The sequence below is a fragment of the Salarias fasciatus genome, chromosome 11, assembly GCF_902148845.1.
Source record: "Salarias fasciatus chromosome 11, fSalaFa1.1, whole genome shotgun sequence".
Lineage (NCBI taxonomy): Eukaryota > Metazoa > Chordata > Actinopteri > Blenniiformes > Blenniidae > Salarias > Salarias fasciatus.
Genome location: NC_043755.1, coordinates 5,743,324 through 5,762,934, shown reverse-complemented (window position 1 = coordinate 5,762,934; position 19,611 = coordinate 5,743,324). Strand labels below are relative to the sequence as shown.

Below are 19,611 nucleotides of genomic sequence, written 5' to 3'. Positions count from 1 at the left end.
CACAGCAAACCGCTTTGATTTTTTTTCTTTTTTTATTATTATTATTATTTATTTCAAATCACTCACATCATTAGAACTTACAAGCCAAAGGACTCGATGCGTCAGGTTTAAAGGGAGAGGCAGGTCACACAGTGAAACATCACAGAGTCGATCATTATTAGAGGAATACATCATTACATGGATATATCACTGGGTAAGCGGAGTAGCACGTGCTGATGCATTATACACACATCATCACAGAGGCCTATGGTGTTGCATCTACAGTCTGCAATTGGTTCAAGAATCAAAGGAATACTTTGGAGGAGTCTACAGTGTGCCTGCAGTTTGACAGCATGCAGGACAGAGACAAAGGCCAAGCGCTGGGTTCAAAACACACAAGGCCACAAGCAAAGACAGACAGCCCGGGTGTTTGAGCCACCGGGGCTGAAAGCATATATATGTCCCCATGTGACAGACCATAATCGTTGCACAGATGGTTAAAGTGGAGCTGATGGGGAGCTGGAGTGTCTCAGGAAGTGTTCGTGTTGTGGCATGGTGTCAGGAGCGTTGGGAGATCATTACTCCAAATCACCGGGCTCGCATCCTTCAATTTCTGAGACCAGTCGGTGAGGGAAGAGTTTGTACTGCAGCCATGTGGGCTCTGAAAAGCAAGGAGACGGAGCATGAATAGTCGTCAGTCAGAGCCGGATAGGAGTCAGAACAGGGGTGTTCAACATATGGTCTGCGGTTAAAGTCAGAGTTCCAGAGAGTTAATTCCGGCCTGCAGCATTTACCCAGAAAACACTGCAGTTTATGATGCATTCACCAGGGATTTTGCTATTTTAGTGATAGTAACGGATGTGACACTATGACCTAAGACTGGAGCCAAGAGATCAGGACTGAAAGCTACATTATTGCTAGTTGGGCATGAACAAAACAGTATATCCGAGGCTGCATTTGTAAAAACATACATGCACACGGCTGCAGAACAGAAATGTCATGCCCTGAGGAACTTTTTGCCAGCTTTACCTTGAAGAGAATTACTGTGGCAGATATGATTTCAGATCTGCAGAGAGATTTGCTTAATGAAGCTGATGAGAAGTTATATTTTTATGAAACATCTTTTTGGATGCATCAGAATACAAAGACTGAGTAGGAGTCATATATGTAAGGATTTTTTTTTTTTTTTTTTTTTTTTTAGTATTTAACATTTGACACTGCATTTTGAACCAGGAGACATTGTTTAAAAAATTACCTAATGTTGGAATTGCACATATAAAATATTTCATTCAACATAGATTTTTTTCCAGAATTCATTTGCACACTGTAATATTTGGAGTTTTTGCCATTTTGCTACAATTTTACTGGCCTGTACTTGAATGAAATGAGGCCCCTGAATCAGATGCAGATGGCCCCCCTGGGTTAGACAGCACTACTGGGTTGTTGTGGTTTACCAAGGTAGCAGGCCGGCGGCTGCAGCTTTCCGTCGAAGCAGGCCTGAGTTGCGGTGAAGCTGCACTGCTTCCGAGGGTGTTTGCAGAAGAACGTCACGTTTTCTCCGTGGGGGACCATGGCATCCGTAACATCAAATGGCCAGCGCTTCACTCCGCCAATCACCACACGGCTCCGCTCAGCAGGGATGAGACAGCGAGCTGTGAGAACCATCAACAGGGCATGGATGCATCACACACAACAAACACACAATGCTGTCTTCATTCCTGCACATCTTTAAATGAATTTCAAACTTTGCTATCAGAAGACCCCTACAAATAAAACGATAAAAGATATGTCCTTAAAAAAACAAATATACTTGTTTCTTTTTATATAGGGATTACTTCCAGAAGAAACTGAAGCACCATCCTGCCTCACTCTTGGAAAACCACTTTCTCCAAATTACTTGTAAACACTTTTCTTCTGGTGTGAGCATTCGAATAGTTTGGCACCTCTGCAGTGTGGTGGAGGGGCGCTCCAGCTCCCGTTGGGCAGGCAGGTGATCTTTTGGGGTCCGTCCAGCAGGAAGCTCTTCTTGCACAGATAGTGGATATCGAAACCGACTTCATATTCAGTCTTCTGGACAGCCACCACATAGCCCTGCTCCACCTCCTCGGGGGGCTGACAGAACACCTCTGAGAGGGAAAAACAAGCAGACTTACTGACATGATCCGCTTTGAGTGCAGTCAGAACACACACTTTCTCTATATTCTCAGTCGACGTTCAACCAGATGGTCCAAGTGAAGAGCAGTTCTCTTCTTACTTTGTTAAGTTTTTGTTCTCTCAGCACTCCACCAGCTCTTTATCACAGTTTAATACCTTGACACGGCTCCAGAAGCTCAGTATGTTTTGGAGTGTGTCTAATCTTATCTTTAATGTGTTTCTTTTTTTAATACAAAGTCAGGCTTAGTCATATTTCCCTCCAGCATGGTTTCAGGATTCCAGGCCATAAAATTACAAGGTTGACCACAAGATGGCAGAAAAGCTCTGTGAAACAGTGGCAGCAGCAGCTCAGAAGCTGTTTGCCTGAAGCAGAGTGTGCGCTGCTCTCCTCTCCTTTGATTCACTATGTCTTCAAGATCTGCTCACACATGAATGCACGTGCATTACAACATATGGCAAAACGATTTTCAAGCCTATGAAGTGCAGTTATTTGCCGTCTCCATATTTCTTTTGTTGCTGCTTTCAGACATCATTAATGTAAAAAGTCACCTTGAAAGATAAGAGAGGATGATAATAAAAAAAAAAGACATGTTGATGTGGATAAAAGCCAGAGCAGATACTTCTGCTGACTTACTTTCGCAGGTGGGGTGAGGATACAGCCAGGTCTGATTATCCTGACAGACATTCTCACTGCTCCCTACTATCTGAGCCCTGCAAAAAGAGAGAGAAAAGAGTGATGAAGGGAGAGAGAAGTGGTGTGACTGGTTGTTAAGGAGCTTCATCTCAATAAAAGTGCTGAAAAAAAGGTGTCAATGATTCCTTTTTTTTTTTAAACTGTCTCACTTTGAGAGTGTCTAAATGTTGTGTGCACAGTTCTGGCTGACACATCCACTCAGCCTCATCTTATCCTGTGAGATGAGTCAGTGTGTAAAGGGGAGTCAATACAAGATTAGACGGTAATGACCCAGTTAGCTCAATGGAGAAATCGTCAGCTGGGGGATCAAAATGAATTCCCTGCCATTCACACCTCTCCTGTATTCAAGCGTTCCCTTCACTCCCTCCCGCTTCTTCACACTCCGTCTCCGTCTTCTCACTTCCTCCATTCCTTCCTCTGTACCATTTGAGTTTTTCAGCTCCACGCACTCAGAGAAATTAACCCCACACTCACCCAGACAGGCAGCTGTAGTGGATGGAGGTTCCCACTGCAGAGCTGCCCTGGATGCTGAAGGTTGAGGTGACTTCCTCGGGCAGAGGGCAGGTGGGGGCAGCCGCAGGTCCGGCTGACTGAGCCTCTGTCAACACAGGAGGAGTGTGAGGTAGAGCTTAAAGACACAAGCAGCGGTGTTAGAAGTATTCAGATGATTCAGCAGAGTGCGAACAAACAGTGAATGATTTCTGGTTGATCTGCAGAGTCTTTAAATAGCACGTAATGAAAGAAACCAGGTAATCTACAGACTCTTCATAGCATTGCTTCACTTCATGACTTCTACCCAATCAGCATCAGGTCATTTCAAGTCTGTTTGCATCTCGATTAGAGTGAATTATATCACCTTGTTAGATGAGATGAAACTTAATTTTGAAATATATAGCATGTTGGCCATATTATATAACAGGACCACACCATCACAAACCAGCTAAATTAAAGATCCAATGAATGAAAAACATTTTCAAGTTTTTTTCTGGTCTATGCACAATGTTTTCATCCCTTCATATATTGCCAATAATTGTCAAATTAAGTATCAATCTAATATCATCATCTTAATTTCAGTTGTCTTTTTCCTTTCCTGAAAAACAGTGTCAAATGTTGAGTGACTCATCCTGCACTGAAGGCGTTTGCCCTTTCTGCATGGAACCGGAATGCATAGGCAGCATAAAAGTCTCATCTGCACCATCAGCAGAGCTGGCCTTGGATGTCTCTGCAGCGCTCATTCATCACCACTGACTCCTGAAATTGTCAATCAGATCTGGGTCACGCATTCGTGAACAGTTTTTGTACGGAAATTACACATCAGCCAGACTTTGTTTCACGGCGGTTGTTCAATACTTGAAATCAAGGTTGTGTTTCAGGCTTCTGCAAGAAAATGATACACCTTTATTTTCCTAGTATCCTGTGGAATCTCTGCTTTCATTTGTTGCATATGTTGTCTGTGGCATGATATGACAAAGTCCCAAATGACACAAGTGTGCCGATTAGATGACACCACATGGTTTTTGGTGCTTGGACATTAAAGTGGTAACTGTACATATGAAACAGACAAAACATTTCTACACACACTAAACTTGATTGAGCACATAACTGATCAGTGCGAGTGTGATTAGAAAGAAAAAAGAAACTACAAACAAATCAATAATAAAGTGGTTGTAAAACATTTAAAGGAACATGAAAGAACCACCAACCACACAGCCAAGGCATGTTCATCACGTTACCTCGCTTGACTCGTATTAAGCAAGGTTTCTATTTAGCTTGTGACCCACAGAGGCGTTTCACCCAATGTGTTATTCTATTTAAGTTGAAATAACCCTTCTTAGGTAATAATTCAGAGTTCGGCGAGCAGGTGAAACGCCGCCCTGCACCTCTACAAACTCGCAGCTCCAACTGCGATTGTATAACACCTGGCAGCGTTCATTCCTGGAAGTTTGAGAGCATCGCGCTTGTGGAAATATAAATATCAAGAGTGGTGCTTAGAGAGAGGCTGGAGTGACCCGAGCTGCATCAAGCACAGGGTTTAGAAGCTGAACACAACTTTGAAAGCCAGAGACAGCTCTCGCCCGAGGGCTATCTTAGGTATCTGAAACCGAGAAACGTTAATATAAAAATGTAAAGGGGCCTATGGGAGACGGAGAGTTGCAAGTCTCTTTGGCTGCAGATGAGAGCCCGGAGCCCAGTTCTGTTTTCACATACCGCCCTTCTCCTGCCTCGCACTGCCGCCGCCCACACAAGCTGCAGCACCACGCTGCTGCCGAGCAGGTATATCAAACTCATCTCTTCAAAACTGGAAAAGGCTGATTTTGAATGAAATAACACGAGTAAATACAAACAAATCTGCCTGAGACCAAACACGTAGAGGTAAGCCCTTCTCTGTGTTCCTGCTGTGGGTTTGTCACGCACGAAAATACACAGAGATAGATCCACACTCTGCAAACCAAACAGCCTGGAGCTGCACGCTTGTCCTTGGCTCCCATTGTAGAGAAAGACCTTATCAGAGGCCTCAGATGGAAGAGGATGAGAGGAGGAAGAGATGAGAGGAAAAGAGGATGAGAAGAGAGAGAGAGAGCAGAGAAAGAGAAGAGAACAGGGAACAGAAAGGCCTGGAGCAGCGTGAGCAAGAGCTCTCTGACTCTCCCGACTGTGATCTGTCGCCCACACACACACACACACACACACACACACACACTGTCACACATGTGCAATCCACCCCCCCATACACATACACATCTAATGTATACAGAAACAAAATGTAGCTGTGGCGCACACACACCGACAGGAGAGCCACATTCACACTCTCTCACACTGCGTGCATGCAGCACCGTGCCACTTTGACAGTGATCTGCCACCCACTGCCTCTCAACAGGCATGAAGGAGCTCCACTCACACTCCAGCACACATGCAAAAGACACACAATACAAACACTCTCACACATTCGAAAACCCACCTACCTTCTGCCCGTCTCTCAGAAGGAGGATATTCTACAACGGAGCAGAGAACTGTATCCTTATTTCACATCTCTGAATAGATAAGAATTCTCCAGGGTGAGACAGGGCCCCAGCTGGGCGGAGGATTTCTAAGAAAGCATTTATTAGAGGAGCTGCAGGTGTGTGATTAATGTGGCGGGCCGGAGAGCTTTAAAGCTGAATTACATTATTATCACCAGAGTTGACAGGTTGGCTTAAGCAGAAAATATTCTGCACACTGATGAGAAGTGTCCCAAAAATAAGAAGTATTGATGGGCTTCATTTCAGGTTTTTGCTGCGCAACCCCACAGCAAACAGCAGCAGCAATAAGGACACACAGGAAAAGGACAAATGCTGTGTATTGTTTGAACCTATTCAAATTTAGCAAATTTATTTCGATATTTAGTGGTACAAAATGATGGGTAATGCAGCTATTTGAGTTCTGTAATCATTAGCAAGCTGCGAATTTTGTGGCACAGAGTGGTTCAAGCTGTGTTTTTGTCTGCGTGTATATGTCAGAAGTGTTGCATTTTACGTTAAATCCTTTTTAATTTTTGTTGTTCTGTTTTTTTAAATGAAGTGTTACCCTCCTTTTAAAAATAGGGGGTAGGGGTTGGGGGGGGTTATATCCTCCTGACTCTCAGATTTGTCCTGTTGCACTCCCCAAAGTCCTCCGACACCCCACAGGAGGCTTTCTTCACTCTTTGAAAACCACTTCGGCATAACATGTGTTGCTACTTGGCTGATGTTTTTGTAAGTATTGAGCATTGAAATGATTAAGATCTGAGATTATAACTGTGGTCGGAAGCAATCTTGAATACATTTCTTGGTTTATTTGGTTGTTTGTTTAAGTGAGAAACACAAAAGTACAAATGCCTTACATAACACCTTTTAGCTCAAAGCGCTACAAATGCTTTCCAATAGTGAGTGATATTACAAACATAGTACGCAAAAATACTCTAAGAAAGCTCGAGTGCATGCAGAGTGTGCACACATGTGCAAGTGCATGCACACACACACATTCATCTCCTCGTTAAAACTTATCAATAGTTCAGCACTGAAATCTTCAGACAGCCACTCTGAACAAGTGAAGCTCTGGTTGCCATGGCGACATCGAAAATAGGTCCCAGTTGTGCAATGTCTAAGTCGACACAGTCACAGAGGGGTTTCATTCCTGGATGTCTCTCTCCCTCTCCCTCTCTCTCTCTCAGACTGACACACAAAGCGCCGTCCTTGCCGCTCAGCCATCACAAACCTCCACATGTAATTCAGCTGCAGGACGAGGGGTAAACATCTCAGCGTTGGCTCAGACGGCCGTTCAAGCCCTGCGGCATGAACTCCCCGTCATGGAAGTGCTCTGACATGAAGGGACGTGGAACATTTTGTGCTCGGCTCCAACACACCTGTGCAGATGGGTTCATCTCCACTCCACTGCCGGTCACCCTGACAACGGCGGATGGTGACATCCAGCCCACTGGGCAGCTTGAATCCCGGCTTGCAGCGCACTTCCAGCAGGGCAGAGAAGGAGTGGGTGGGAGAGAGGAGGCGAGCCTCCGAGTTGCCGCCGGGGGGTAGAGGCCAGGGACAAGTGCGACCTGGGGAGGAAAGAGAGGATCCAGAGCGAAAACAAAAGCCGGGGAACAAAACAAGTGTCTGGCTGGAGCTGGATTGTTCCAGAGTAAGTCAAATGAAATGGTGAACACTTCAAAGAGCCACTAATGAGGTTGTGTAACTCAACTGGATCCATGCAACGAGCACATTTTTACAGCACATAAACATAATGAAGAGCTGACATTGGGTGCATTTCGAGGCCAGATTTTCTTGATCAAGGCTTTTTTTTTTTTACTTCTTCTTTTTTAACAAGAAAACATACACACACAGTTGTGTATTGGCACAGCTGCACAGACACACACACACACACACAAACACGTTTAATGGCTGAGCTCACAGTGCCGTTCACAGTACACATGCATATAAATAGCTACCTGGAGCCACACAGCTGAGACCACACTGGCCGTCACACAGACACTGGCGTTTGCCGCCACAGTCTTTGTCGGTTTTGCAGTGCCGGGGACACGTCCTCCTCCTCTCGTCTCCCAGAAGTCTCTCCGGACAGGACCCTGTTGCGATGCCCACACACCGTCACACCAGTGCAGTAATTGTCCCTTTGTTTACTCTGATTCCATTCACGGCCCCTCGTGAAAAACAAACACAGTCTGCCACAGGGTCATAATAAGATTTCGTTTGCCAGTTCTTTCTTGAGTCAGGTTGAAGGCGAGTAAATGTCGTGTGGGTGGCCCGAGAAATATCTGCCACCCAGGTTGGCCGATTATTGACTATTCAAATGCTGGGCTTTTTAACTTTTCACCATTCAGCTATCAATCTGATTTCCCATTGGAGAGAAAGCACGTTTATTTTGGGTTCACCCAGGAGACGAACCTCATCTGAAATCCTGGTCATATTTGACCAGAAAGGGTTCACATGATCCCTAAAATACCCAGAGCTCACTGCTCATTTCCGTGACCTCTCCACACTGTCCCCCCACACAGGATTAAACCAAATCCTTCACTCACCGACCCACCCTCCACATCCAGAACGTTTCAGGGGGAGAGGAAAGAAAAAGAGGGGAGACCGTCTGGACTCCCCGTTTTTCAGTCCTCAGAATGAAAACATGTGTGCTACTGTATTCGCTCGGCCCGCAACACGTGCGACCACAAACATGCATGTGCTGCACTTATGCAAACATGATCATTCCAGGACAGTTTGGAGACATGGTGTACAGTACATATTGTACAAGAAGCACCTATTTTAATAATAAATAATTTATCACTATCGCAAGATATGGACGAGCATGTTAGAGGAGCTTTAATTACTCAGGGCCAACAGGCACCAAACTAATCATTTGTAGCAGTTGGATAAATACATGTATAAAATTCAAACTAACAGAAGGGAGATCCTACAGAAGCAATCAAAGTAGATCAATAACTTACTACAGATTTAACAAGCCAGACACGAGAAATCCAGAGTACAGTTTCAAATCCAATGTGAATATTATTGCTTTTTTCAGGATGCTTAAAATAAGTGATTAAGGACTCTCATCCGAAAAATTCTCATGACAGAACATTCTCATGCTTGTCCCTTTGAATTCAAATGATCCTGTCAGTTTTCTTTGATGTGATTATTATGTCTCTCCATCTACCTTGATAGCACACTCACACATTGTGCCTGCACAAACGGTTTTACAGTAACTCAAAAACAGGAACCGAGGGGGACGGTTGTCAATATTTGACCATGCACATTGAAATGGGTGCTGTCCCGGGTGTGAGTGATGGAGGTCTTACCCGAGTCCTGCGGGGTCACCGTCCCAGCCAGAGCCCACAGGGAGAAGAGCAGCAGCAGTGCACAGTCCATATTGAAGCGAGGCCTCGGATGATATGAGCGAGGGACATGCACCGAGGCAGCATTTTTAAGGAAGGGGGGAACAAAGGGTGGGAGAGGTGGGGCGGATGGAGTGGAGGTGGGGGGGGTGTTCGGAGAGGGTTGGGTGCGAGGGGGTTCAAGACAAAGGGGGTACAGCCCAGGAGCAAACATCTGGTTTGTGTTGACGAGGAGGGAGAGAGAGAGAAGTGAGGAAAATTCCAGTCTGAAGGACCTTTCACCCATTTCTGTTGAGACAGCAGATAAACGGGGTGACAGCTATATGACTGCTGGCCGCAAAACTTGTTTTTTTCTGCATGTGCAACTATGCAGCAAAGTATGGACTCTGCCGATTGGTTCACTGTTATGTAACAGAGGAAAAATGGATTTGTAATTCACCGACACACCTTTCATGCAATTTAGAAATACCTAAACATCCCTTCAAAGTAAAAAGGAAACGCCACTGCTTTTGCCTGACAAGTACACTTATCTGAACTCGCTGCCTATTAAAGGAATGTACACAAAAAACAGGGAGGTTATCAAAACAAAACAGCCTCGGTACATTTCACCATCAAGCCTTGAGGAGATGATAAAGTCTTCCTGAAAATGTAATCTTTGCTGCCTGTTCTCCCCCTCAGAACTGGGATTTAAACTCGTGTAATTCCTCAGGAGCTGTGAAAGAAGAGGAAACGAGAAGAAGAAAGAGCTGAGCAGCACAGACGTCGTGAATGAGAACAATCATTTATTGGTGTATTTGGGAAATTTCAACTACATCCAAATCGCCAGCCCCGACTGGCGGGCTGGGCACCGTGGACACTACTGATGCAGCAGGGCAGTTGATCAGTTACGAGTCACTAGAAGATTTATCAACCACATCTGTGAAGATATAAGAGACTAAATCCTGTTGGGAGAGCAAACGATCACTGAATGAGGTGACAAAGGCAGAAATGAACCAAAAAAAAAAAAAAAAAAAAAAAAAAAAGAGGAGGATATCAGTAGTGTGCATAGTCCGTACACGGCTTGGAAACGGAGGAGGTCATCGTGATAGGTAAAATTAAGTCTGCATGAACAACTCGCTCACGGTGTGTAGCCACACTTGCAAAAATCCGTGGTCGAAAGAACCAACAGTGGCGATAGAGTCCGTAGCAGAAGTGGGTAATGTTGACCGGCTGGAGGTGAGAAAGGAGGCGTAGCAGAGACTGAGGGTTTGCTCCATTTGAATAGTCTTTCTGAGGAATACTGGAGATCGAAGATGTTTCAAGGTGCAACAGATCATGTTCATCCAAAGAAAGAAAAACATTCAATAATATAGAACAACAACAATAAGAGGGATAATCATCATAATCATAACAATAATAATAGTTGTAATGATAACTATTCATCATGGTCATTAAGGGGATTAAAAGCACACTCTATTACTAGTCATCCCTTCCCCAGGAACATAACATAGTCTACCATGCCCCTGTGTAGGTGCTGTGGATACACAGAGAAACTCATAGATACAGTAAAAAGTAAAGAGCAATAACAGGAGTAAACAGTAAGGAAGGAGCAGTATTGAAAAAAAGCACTAAATAGCAACAAGCTCTGTGGATCGACGTAGGAAATTTTGGCTTTTAGTTCTCCCAGAAATCTGAGAAATTAACAAAATTCCACTCAATGGGGGCACTTAGCCCATCTCCTGGAATACATAAAACACACAAAATAGCATAGGCTTTTTTCCAATATACACAACATTTCTCCCCCCACCCCTCCCCTCCCCGGTGTTAATGCTGATTAAAGTGTGTTCATAAAGTACAGCAAAGTAACCATGTGCGTTTTACTGGGTAGATCGACTACTATTTTAGAATACGTTACAACACTGAGATTTAATGTACCGCTGCAGGTACGAGAGTGTCACAGGGACAAAATATTATAGGAAGAGTTTGCACATAACTGTGAGGAGACCTGCTGTAAGTGGGAGCAGACAGAAATAGAGACGGTGGGTCTGGAAACACAGAGAGAGATCCTCTGGAAGAGAGGATGAAAAGGAGAAGAGTAACCCGGTGCATCACAGCAGCCTTTGACATGTTGAGGCGAAAACACCTAACACCAGAGGAGACCGAAAGCACTCCACTGGGATCGAGGAAAAAGATATAAACATGGACTCGAGACCACTTTCAGATAGTTAAAACTGATAAACAAGAGCTTATATTGTTGTGGAACCGACGACAATAAAAGAGGATGAATTTGTTTAGCTTAATAGGAACACATGAGGCTGGTGCAGACAAGTGTTGAGGATAAATGGTAGATTGTATACATGTGTTTCCTCATGTCTCTCATTCTGTCTCTCTTGAGCATGCCCATTCCCAGTGACGAAAACATGACAGGAAAAAAAAAAAAAAAAAAAAATTAAGTGCTTGAGTAAAATCCACAAAATATCGAACTATACCATTTTAAGATAATTTGCTCTCTATATTACAAATGTTACATGCGTCCCCAACGCTGCTGCTGCTGCTGCTGCTGCATTCTGACTAGAATAATCAAAAAAATACCCATCGATGGCTGACAGCCTGTTAAAACATCTGCTGACTCGTCTATAATAAAAAGGTTTTAACTGTAGCTTTCCCGTCTCTATTTCCCAGACATGTAGAAAATATACAAAATTATTCTTCAAATTTGCTCTCCCTCTAATTTTTTTCTGAAGTATTATAAAAATATACAATTCTCCGATAACAAAACTCTTAAAAGTCACATCTGTCTTCTGTTAAATTATTCTCTCTATCCATCAACTTTTAAGAGCTGAAACCTCAACAAAAGACACCTGAGCATCGATACGCAGACCTTCTCCTCGTCTTATACATTCATCATCATAATCATCATCATCTGACTCATCATCATCATCATCACCATCATGTTCACCCCGTTAAGTCCAGCAATGCCGACCCTGAAATTCAGTCTTGAATTGAATCCAGCTTAAATTCCGTTTTCCTGATTTGTCTGCGCGCTGGCATCACTGGTCAGCCAAGCGGTTCTCGTATTTACTAAGGATGTTGCGACACCGGCCCAGTTCCTTCCTCATCTCGGCCACTTCCTGTCGCAGGGCGGCGTTCTCCCGCTCCAGGTAGGCTGCGCGCACGGATATTTGGTTCTCCTTCAGACGGCGTGCGTCTCGGGAACGCTTTGCGGCTTCATTGTTTTTATACCTCCTGGTCCAGTACTTCTCATCCTGGAAGAGCACAAACAGGGCAGCGTTTACAAAAACTGCACCATGATTTTTATCAGCCATGATTATTATTATCTAAGAAAAGAAATCTTGAACGGAAAGACTCAATGGATCCCCGGCTGCTTTACTTAAGAAGTGAGTACGGCCTTTATCTGGCCAAACTCCTTCCTTGGTCCTGGGCAGTGTGGGTGTTCAGCCATGAATGAGCGTGGGACATGTTTTTTTTTTTTTTCCTCAGTTGGTCCGTACCGACTAACTGTCTGACAGCAAATAAAATAAGGAGGCAATCGGCATGTGTCATATCCCACTGTGGATGAAAACACTACATGTTCCATGGATGTTTTGCCATTTATTGAGACATTTCTATACTTCACTCACCCTGTATTTGTACATCTAAATAAGCCTCCATTTCTATAGCTATCATTTTATTGATTTATTTTTTATGTATATGTTCTATATCATTTGTTCAGTTGTTATTACAAAGCTATAAGTGCTCAGTTAAACAATATTTCACATGTATAATATCACTAGAGTGTGCCTTCTCTGAACACAACTTAACACAGGTGATTAGTATTTTCATTTTACTGAGAAAGTTTATCAGCTGGTGTAACATTTTACATCCCAGTATCCAAGCTGAAATATTTTTGATTATTAAATCAACAGGAAATATCCTTATGATACAATCTGACAATTTTTGCCTCTTAAAGCTTCTCAAATGTTGGATTATTTTTACTTTTCATTGTCATTTAATGTTATAACTACATTTTTTTTCAGAATTTGGCAAAAATGCAATTTGAAAGCAGCCACTGGAGCACAAAGTAATTGAAATTAATTACATGTTCATTGTGCTCTTGATAGCTGACAGCATCCAAACGTCCCTGACGCAGCAGCGGAGACTCACCTTCATGTTATCAGGCACCAGGACCTTCCGGGCCTTCTTGATCATTGGCTGTGGTTTGAGCTCCTCCTCGCTGAAGGAGTGCCTCCGGGGGTCGAAGTTCGGCTGGTTTGCGATGTTGGCCATGTCCGAAGGATCCATGTCGAACATCCCGATCCCATCCGGCCCGCTGCCTGTGGGCGTCAGCAGAGGCGGACAGGAGGACGAAGAGGACGAGGAGGGCGATTCGCAGGAGTCGTTCACGTTCGTTTGACTCCCTGTGAAGAAAGAGGGGAGAAATCTACATTAGATGAAGCATTTTGATCTGAACTGTTACGGATGTCAAATTCATACAGAGGTTATGAAGCCATCCTAGCATCAAAACAAACGTTTGCAGCATGTTGAAACGGCCACCAGATGGAAGCAGAGAGCTGCTGTCTCAGTGTGGTAAACAACAAACAACACCACTCTGCCATTAACTGATTCACCAGACTTCATTTTCTGAGGCAGTTTCAATGCAAAATGAAATGTTTTTAGAGCCAGGATGAATTTTAAAGGATACTATATTAATAAATCTGGTTGACAAAATATGTATGAAAAAATAAACACAACTGTCAGGGATAAACCACACATAGGAATCATTTTTAGCAATCACTGTGAGAGGTACTACAGAGTTAATGGCCTTATATATGTGTGTGTGTGTGTGTGTGTGTGTGTGTGTGTGTGTGTGTGTGTGCGTGTGTGTGTGTGTGTGTGTGTGTGGTTTCTGATACATCTTCTACTCTGATTTGAAAATCAAGCCTAATAAAAGTCTTCCTGTAAGCAGGAGCTGGGAGTCCCTTCAAAGGAACTACAGTATAAATCAATCACCTGACAAACCGAAACCACAACTCCAACCTTTTTCTTCAGTTAATACATGATATTGTGAATTTTTCAAAGATAAAACTGAGATATTCTTTGAAGACCAAAGCCAAAATCCATAATCAGTGCCAACAGCAAATACTAAAAGTGGAAATATTATGTAACCTTCTTTCCCCCCCTGTAAAGCAGTTTCTTTAAGTGGGGCCAGTATAGGGCTATACCTCTCCCTACCCCCTTCAGGGCCCAATGCACCTTACTCAAATGACTTTACTTCCCTATAGGAGCACACAGACTCCTCTCCAGCTTCTATATCTCCATACAAAACAGATGTCAATGATCCTCCCAGTCTGTCATAAACATGGCCGGATCACTCAGGCGAAAAACATGGACACATCTGCATGAAGGTGACTTATCAGCGACAAGACCAAATCAACATCAGGCCTCTGCACTAAGAGATACTGAACAGAGCAGTCCAGCACTGTGAATGACAGATGCACAAACTCAGCAAAAAAAAAAAAATACTTCCCAAGGTTCACAGAGCTGGAAACTTATGTAAGTATCATTCATCAAAACACCATAATCTAATGAAATTATGTCAGTGATACATGGTGGGGGAGGAGGGGGGATAGGCACAATTCTAAAATGAAAGGTTCTAATGGCTTGCAAATAGTGTTATCTGTGAATCTTTAACATATACAAAGTCATGCCACGAGCCATGATTATGTAATAAGCAGGTAACATGAGGGCATAGTTTCACACTGCGAGCACAATGTTCACTCATGGCGTTCCCATGTCTGGTGCGGGTAACGCCCCCATGACACAGTAAAACAAACGAGGAGTGTTTTTCGCCGACACCTGGATGAAATTAGCTTCCCCCCCACATCACACGTATGTCAGTGAAATGTTTGTGCGGATCCTGCAATCCACAAACTGCCAGACTGCTGTAATCCAGCAGCAAGAACCCAGACCTGCAAAGCAGATTTGGTGGATTTTTTGCTCACGTCTTTCAAAACTGAAATACCAGGAAGCTTTAATTTGGATGCAATGGCGTAATATGTGACCAAACACTTTTCAAGGCTACAAGAAAGCCTGAAGCTGTTGGAGAAAGTGATTGAGAGACTAGTTTAAATATGTGTAACAAAGCCGTTTGCATAACTATAATTCTGTAGATTGAAGCAGAATTTTTCTGTAAAAACAGTCCTGCTGAGAATAAAAACAGTCTTTTCTTTCCAGGCATTATCTAATTGCTTTCATCTTTCTTACACAACTTCATATCATAACATGTAATCTTTATCATGCATAATAATTGTAAACTATGTGTTTATGAACACGCCCTAAACAAATAAAATAAAGGCATTCAATAAATCTAGAACTCTCTGGTGAATTTCACTGTCATTCACTGGTGATCTAATCTTGAGTTTGAAGTCCAGCAGCTGAGGGAAACTCTTCCTGTTGCTGTGCGCGTCCCTCCCCCTGTGGGCTCCTCCCACACGTCCGCTGGCCCTGCCTCTGTTCTCTCACTCCAGTACTCCCTGCCTCTGCACGTGTCAGGACGCGTGCACATGGCTGTGGCGTGTGAAGCAGGGAGAGATTTAAAGACACGCAACCACAAACACTCCACAGGCTGCTCTCTCTCTCTCTCTCTCTCTCTCTCTCAGCACCGTTTTGACCCTGCTGCACAGTAATTGGCCAGCAGTGAATGCTGATTATGTTGTACAATGCAGTATGTAGTCCACATGCCAGACTGCACTAAAAATCCTTGTCAGTACCATACAGTTGACTCATCAGATTCCTCGGGACTTCTTTATTTACTGTGCCTGAAACTGTCAAATCACCTACCACTCTGAAACCTCCTCTTTCCACTTCCACCCTTTCCCTCGTTCACCTTTTAACTTGGCTCAAGATACACGGCACATTTTGTGGTTAAGCCACAAGGCCGAAACCCTGTGTTTTCTTTTTCAAGTTGACTTTGTATGTGGAGCCATGTGACTGTGTCTTATGCCTTCAGTCTGACCCCACACGACGGAAAAACGCTTGGTCACCATAGCATTTGTTATAAACTCCAAGGAGAGTTGAAGTGCTGAATCATGAGCCGGTGGGAACATTGTAGTCACACCACTTATCCCTGCCTGCATCTCAACCATCGCTAAACTGTGGGTTCCACTAATGTTACATTCGTGGCAGAGGACACTCTGTCTGTTTCGTCTTGTCCGCTCTGCAGAACCCTCCTCTGTGACGGCTACTGTGAGGCAATGTGGACAAACTCAAGATAATGCACTGGCATAGTTGGTTTTCAGTCTCTATTCCCTCAGCAACATGACAACCAATGCTAATTGACTCACCATGCAGACAGTCGGTTCCTCCGGTGAGATTCTGAGGCTGAGCCACCTCCAAACCAATGAGAGATGGAGAGGAAGAGGAGGAGGGAGATGATGATGATGACGATCCAGGTGGGGATGAGGGTGGTAGGCACTGGGAACTCTGGTTGGGCACAGCTGACTGGGGGCTCTGTGAGGGGATCTGGGCTGAACTGGAGCTGTTATTGTTATGCATGCTGCCCATTCCATTTTCGGTCAGAAACTCCTCCAAGTCCATGTACTGAAGCTGGAAGAGGCCCCCATCTGCAGGCAGGGTGCGATCCCACAGGAGAGGCCCCAGGAACTGGTTGAAATTTCCACTTCCATTGCCACCACCACCTCCTCCACAGCCGTTGCTGTTGTTACTGCTTGCTATTCCACTGCCATTCCTCATGGGGCACACTCCCAAAGAGTCTTCATCAAGGTCCAGTCTGTCTTTGTCTCCTGGAGGGGAAAAAAATAAGGCAGGATTATTAATACCAGATGGTGATGATGAACAATAACTCTGGTGTGACATTGAGGAGTTTTGCCACATAGTGGATATCAACATCTGCTGGGCTGCAGTAAATGGAGTGGCAGGTGTATCTATAAAACCAAGGATCTTCATTCCTCACTTTCTTTCTTGCAGTCACAAAAAAAAAAAAAAACTCACAAGCACAGATGGACCAGATGGCAGCTGGAATTGCAGCCTTAAAGAGCCCGAATCAATTTGTTGTCATTGTTGCCACATATGTAAACCCCTGAACAAATCTCATATCAGTTGGAGATGGTAGGCAGGACGCATGCTTTCATTGGTTTAGCACTGCAGCTAAACCAAAACAAGCCATCACCCATTGTAATCTGGGTCCTAATTTTAAATTGCAGCAAAGATTATAATCCAGGTGAGTTCTCCCCAGGTCATGAAAAAGTCATGTGAATTGTGCATAATGGTGCAGGACAATTTGGCGAGAAACATGCCAACTGTCAATGTTATGAATTCAACAATTATGCTGCAAACTCAACTCACTGCAATGGTACAATGTGATATGAATTACTAATGCTCGAATAGGCTAAAGATACACAGTTTAAAAAAAATCAACACTGGTCAAAACTTATTCACTGAATGAGAGAGCTCCTTACCTTTCACTTCACATGTGTTTTTTGAACGCTGGTCTCCTTTCATGGGGTGCTGCAAGAGGGACTTCAGACCTGCCATAGAGTTGTGGTGCCCTCCTGTAAGGGAGCCTGCTGGCTGATTGCAACTTCCAAACTGTGGGCTAGCCCCAGCTGGGAGGTCAGGGGTTGGAAGCTGGGAGAGCTGCCTGGACATCCTGGACCAGAGGGGGTCGCAGAAAAACACCTGGAGCACTTGAAGGGGCGAGGCGAGCTGGCCGGAGTACCTACCAATGGGACAAGTACTGGATGACTGTTTGTGCAGGAGGGGTGGGGGTGAGGTGCAGAAGGAGAACGCTAGTTATAAAGTATCCATATGGAATAATGAATGCCATGTATTCATATTTTTACAGTAGCAATGACGCAGGTATCCAACTTTTAAACTTTAACAAAAAGGCAACAATGCAACTTTATAATTACCTTGGACTTGTAGCTTTGCAGACTTCCTTATTTCTTCACAAAAATATTCTCGTCGAAGTATTCCATTGCAATTGAGTTGCTGATGTTCACTGGATCGAGCTGTTATTCTCCACGGAGCGGTGTGGGAGGGACAGTCAAACCATCCGAGGAGGAACACTTTCCATTCCAGAAAAAAAGAAAAAGAAAAGGACAACACGCAAAGGCGAGAAACCGACAATGGAAAATCGCTTACAGTGAGCGAAATGTCACAATTAAAACTTGAAGAATAATATCCCGAGTTGGCGGTGCAGAGATCCCCAAAGAAACACTTCCTCTGTCAAAACAAAGCCACCGTAGGGAAAACAGTGTGTGAATAAACACACGCAGAGCCGAGCGCAGTGGCTGTGTTGGTCAGATGACAAGTTGTATTGCTGTTCTCTCCTGTGCTGTCGCGCTCTCCTGTCCGTCAGGCTGGGAGGAGGAGGAGGGGTGGAGGAGGCGGGGGTCGCTTCCTCTGTCTGTACTTTTTTTTTTTTTTTGTATCCGGTGGATGCGAGTCACGGGCGCACGAGCTCGGGTCTGTTTGGGCCGCGTCCTCCAGTCCTCTCTCAGGCTCGCGCCCTCAGCTGGAACGGACACGGGCAGTTCACGTGACGTCACGCCCCGCGGAACAAACGAGCAGCAGCGCGAGGGGTGGCTGTACATGTGTGTGTGCGGTGGTGGAGGAGCGAGGGGGCGGGGCCAGCCTTAAGGAGATCTCCCTATTCGCACTTATTATTTATGAGGCACACCTACCCTCGTGCCACACCTCGAGGAGAGCAGGCTGTTTGTGTATGACAGGTACATCCAGTTACTTTCTCAAACTGTCCTCGCCATGCTTGCAGTTTGTACGCATTCCATTTTAGTCACGCTGTTCAATGTGCTGGCAGAAAGTAACACGCATCTTTCTGGGAAGGGGTGGGTATAACTCAATTTCTCCATTCCTGGCTCTAAACCTGGGACATTTCTACAGGAGCATAGTTTTGTCTGTGTTTAATAAGCAGACAGAGCTGCAGGACTTTTCCAGTTTCCTTGTAATCCACAGAAAACGTGAGAGCGTCGGGTGTTTTTTTCTTTCCAAGCGAGAGCAGTGCTTCAGCACGTTGCCTCCCGGCGTACAATAGCTGTTCCAGCGCACGTGTATCAGGCACGCGGAGAAAAAGGACTGTCCACACACAGCTCTGCCTCCGATTGGCTGCCGGGACGTGAAGACTCCGCCCAGGACGAACGCTCATTGGTCAGAAATAGGTCGAAGAAGCCCGCCTGCTCGGATTCCCCCCGTGCATGCCACTGCCGCGTGAGACCAGTTGGAAATACAAAAACGCGCGAGAAGGGTTGTCTGGTCTACTGTACAAGTTGCAGAGCACATGCACATCAAAGCGCGCCACAGGAATTCACCTCCTTGGTTATTTTTTCCCCCAGTTTGATGTGCTAAATTTACTTATATTCACATTGTTGCCAAGCCTTCATTTAGAAGTTTGTGATGATTGAAAATTCTAAAA

At 44.5% G+C, this 19,611-nt stretch overlaps 2 protein-coding genes across 3 annotated transcripts; both read right to left on the bottom strand.

Moving 5' to 3' along the window:
- Window positions 1-78: 78 nt before the first annotated feature.
- ntd5 (ntl-dependent gene 5) lies at window positions 79-9,312 on the bottom strand. Its single transcript, XM_030103780.1, has 8 exons — window positions 9,147-9,312; window positions 7,791-7,925; window positions 7,209-7,400; window positions 3,302-3,425; window positions 2,768-2,844; window positions 1,923-2,105; window positions 1,434-1,631; window positions 79-640 (listed from the first exon to the last, which is right to left on the bottom strand). The coding sequence occupies exons 1-8, from the start codon at window positions 9,214-9,216 to the stop codon at window positions 558-560; spliced, it is 1,062 nt and encodes a 353-aa protein (XP_029959640.1). The 5' UTR covers window positions 9,217-9,312; the 3' UTR covers window positions 79-557.
- Window positions 9,313-10,307: 995 nt separating this feature from the next.
- dbpb (D site albumin promoter binding protein b) lies at window positions 10,308-18,729 on the bottom strand. Of its 2 annotated transcripts, none has more exons than XM_030103778.1 (5): window positions 18,092-18,729; window positions 17,639-17,924; window positions 16,505-16,963; window positions 13,326-13,579; window positions 10,308-12,427 (listed from the first exon to the last, which is right to left on the bottom strand). In XM_030103778.1, exons 2-5 carry the CDS (start codon window positions 17,826-17,828, stop codon window positions 12,212-12,214), a joined length of 1,119 nt encoding a protein of 372 aa, XP_029959638.1. In that variant the 5' UTR covers window positions 17,829-17,924; window positions 18,092-18,729; the 3' UTR covers window positions 10,308-12,211. The 2 variants fall into 2 exon arrangements, with proteins under 2 accessions (XP_029959638.1, XP_029959639.1); XM_030103779.1 differs by having other exon boundaries at window positions 17,639-17,898.
- Window positions 18,730-19,611: the final 882 nt, after the last annotated feature.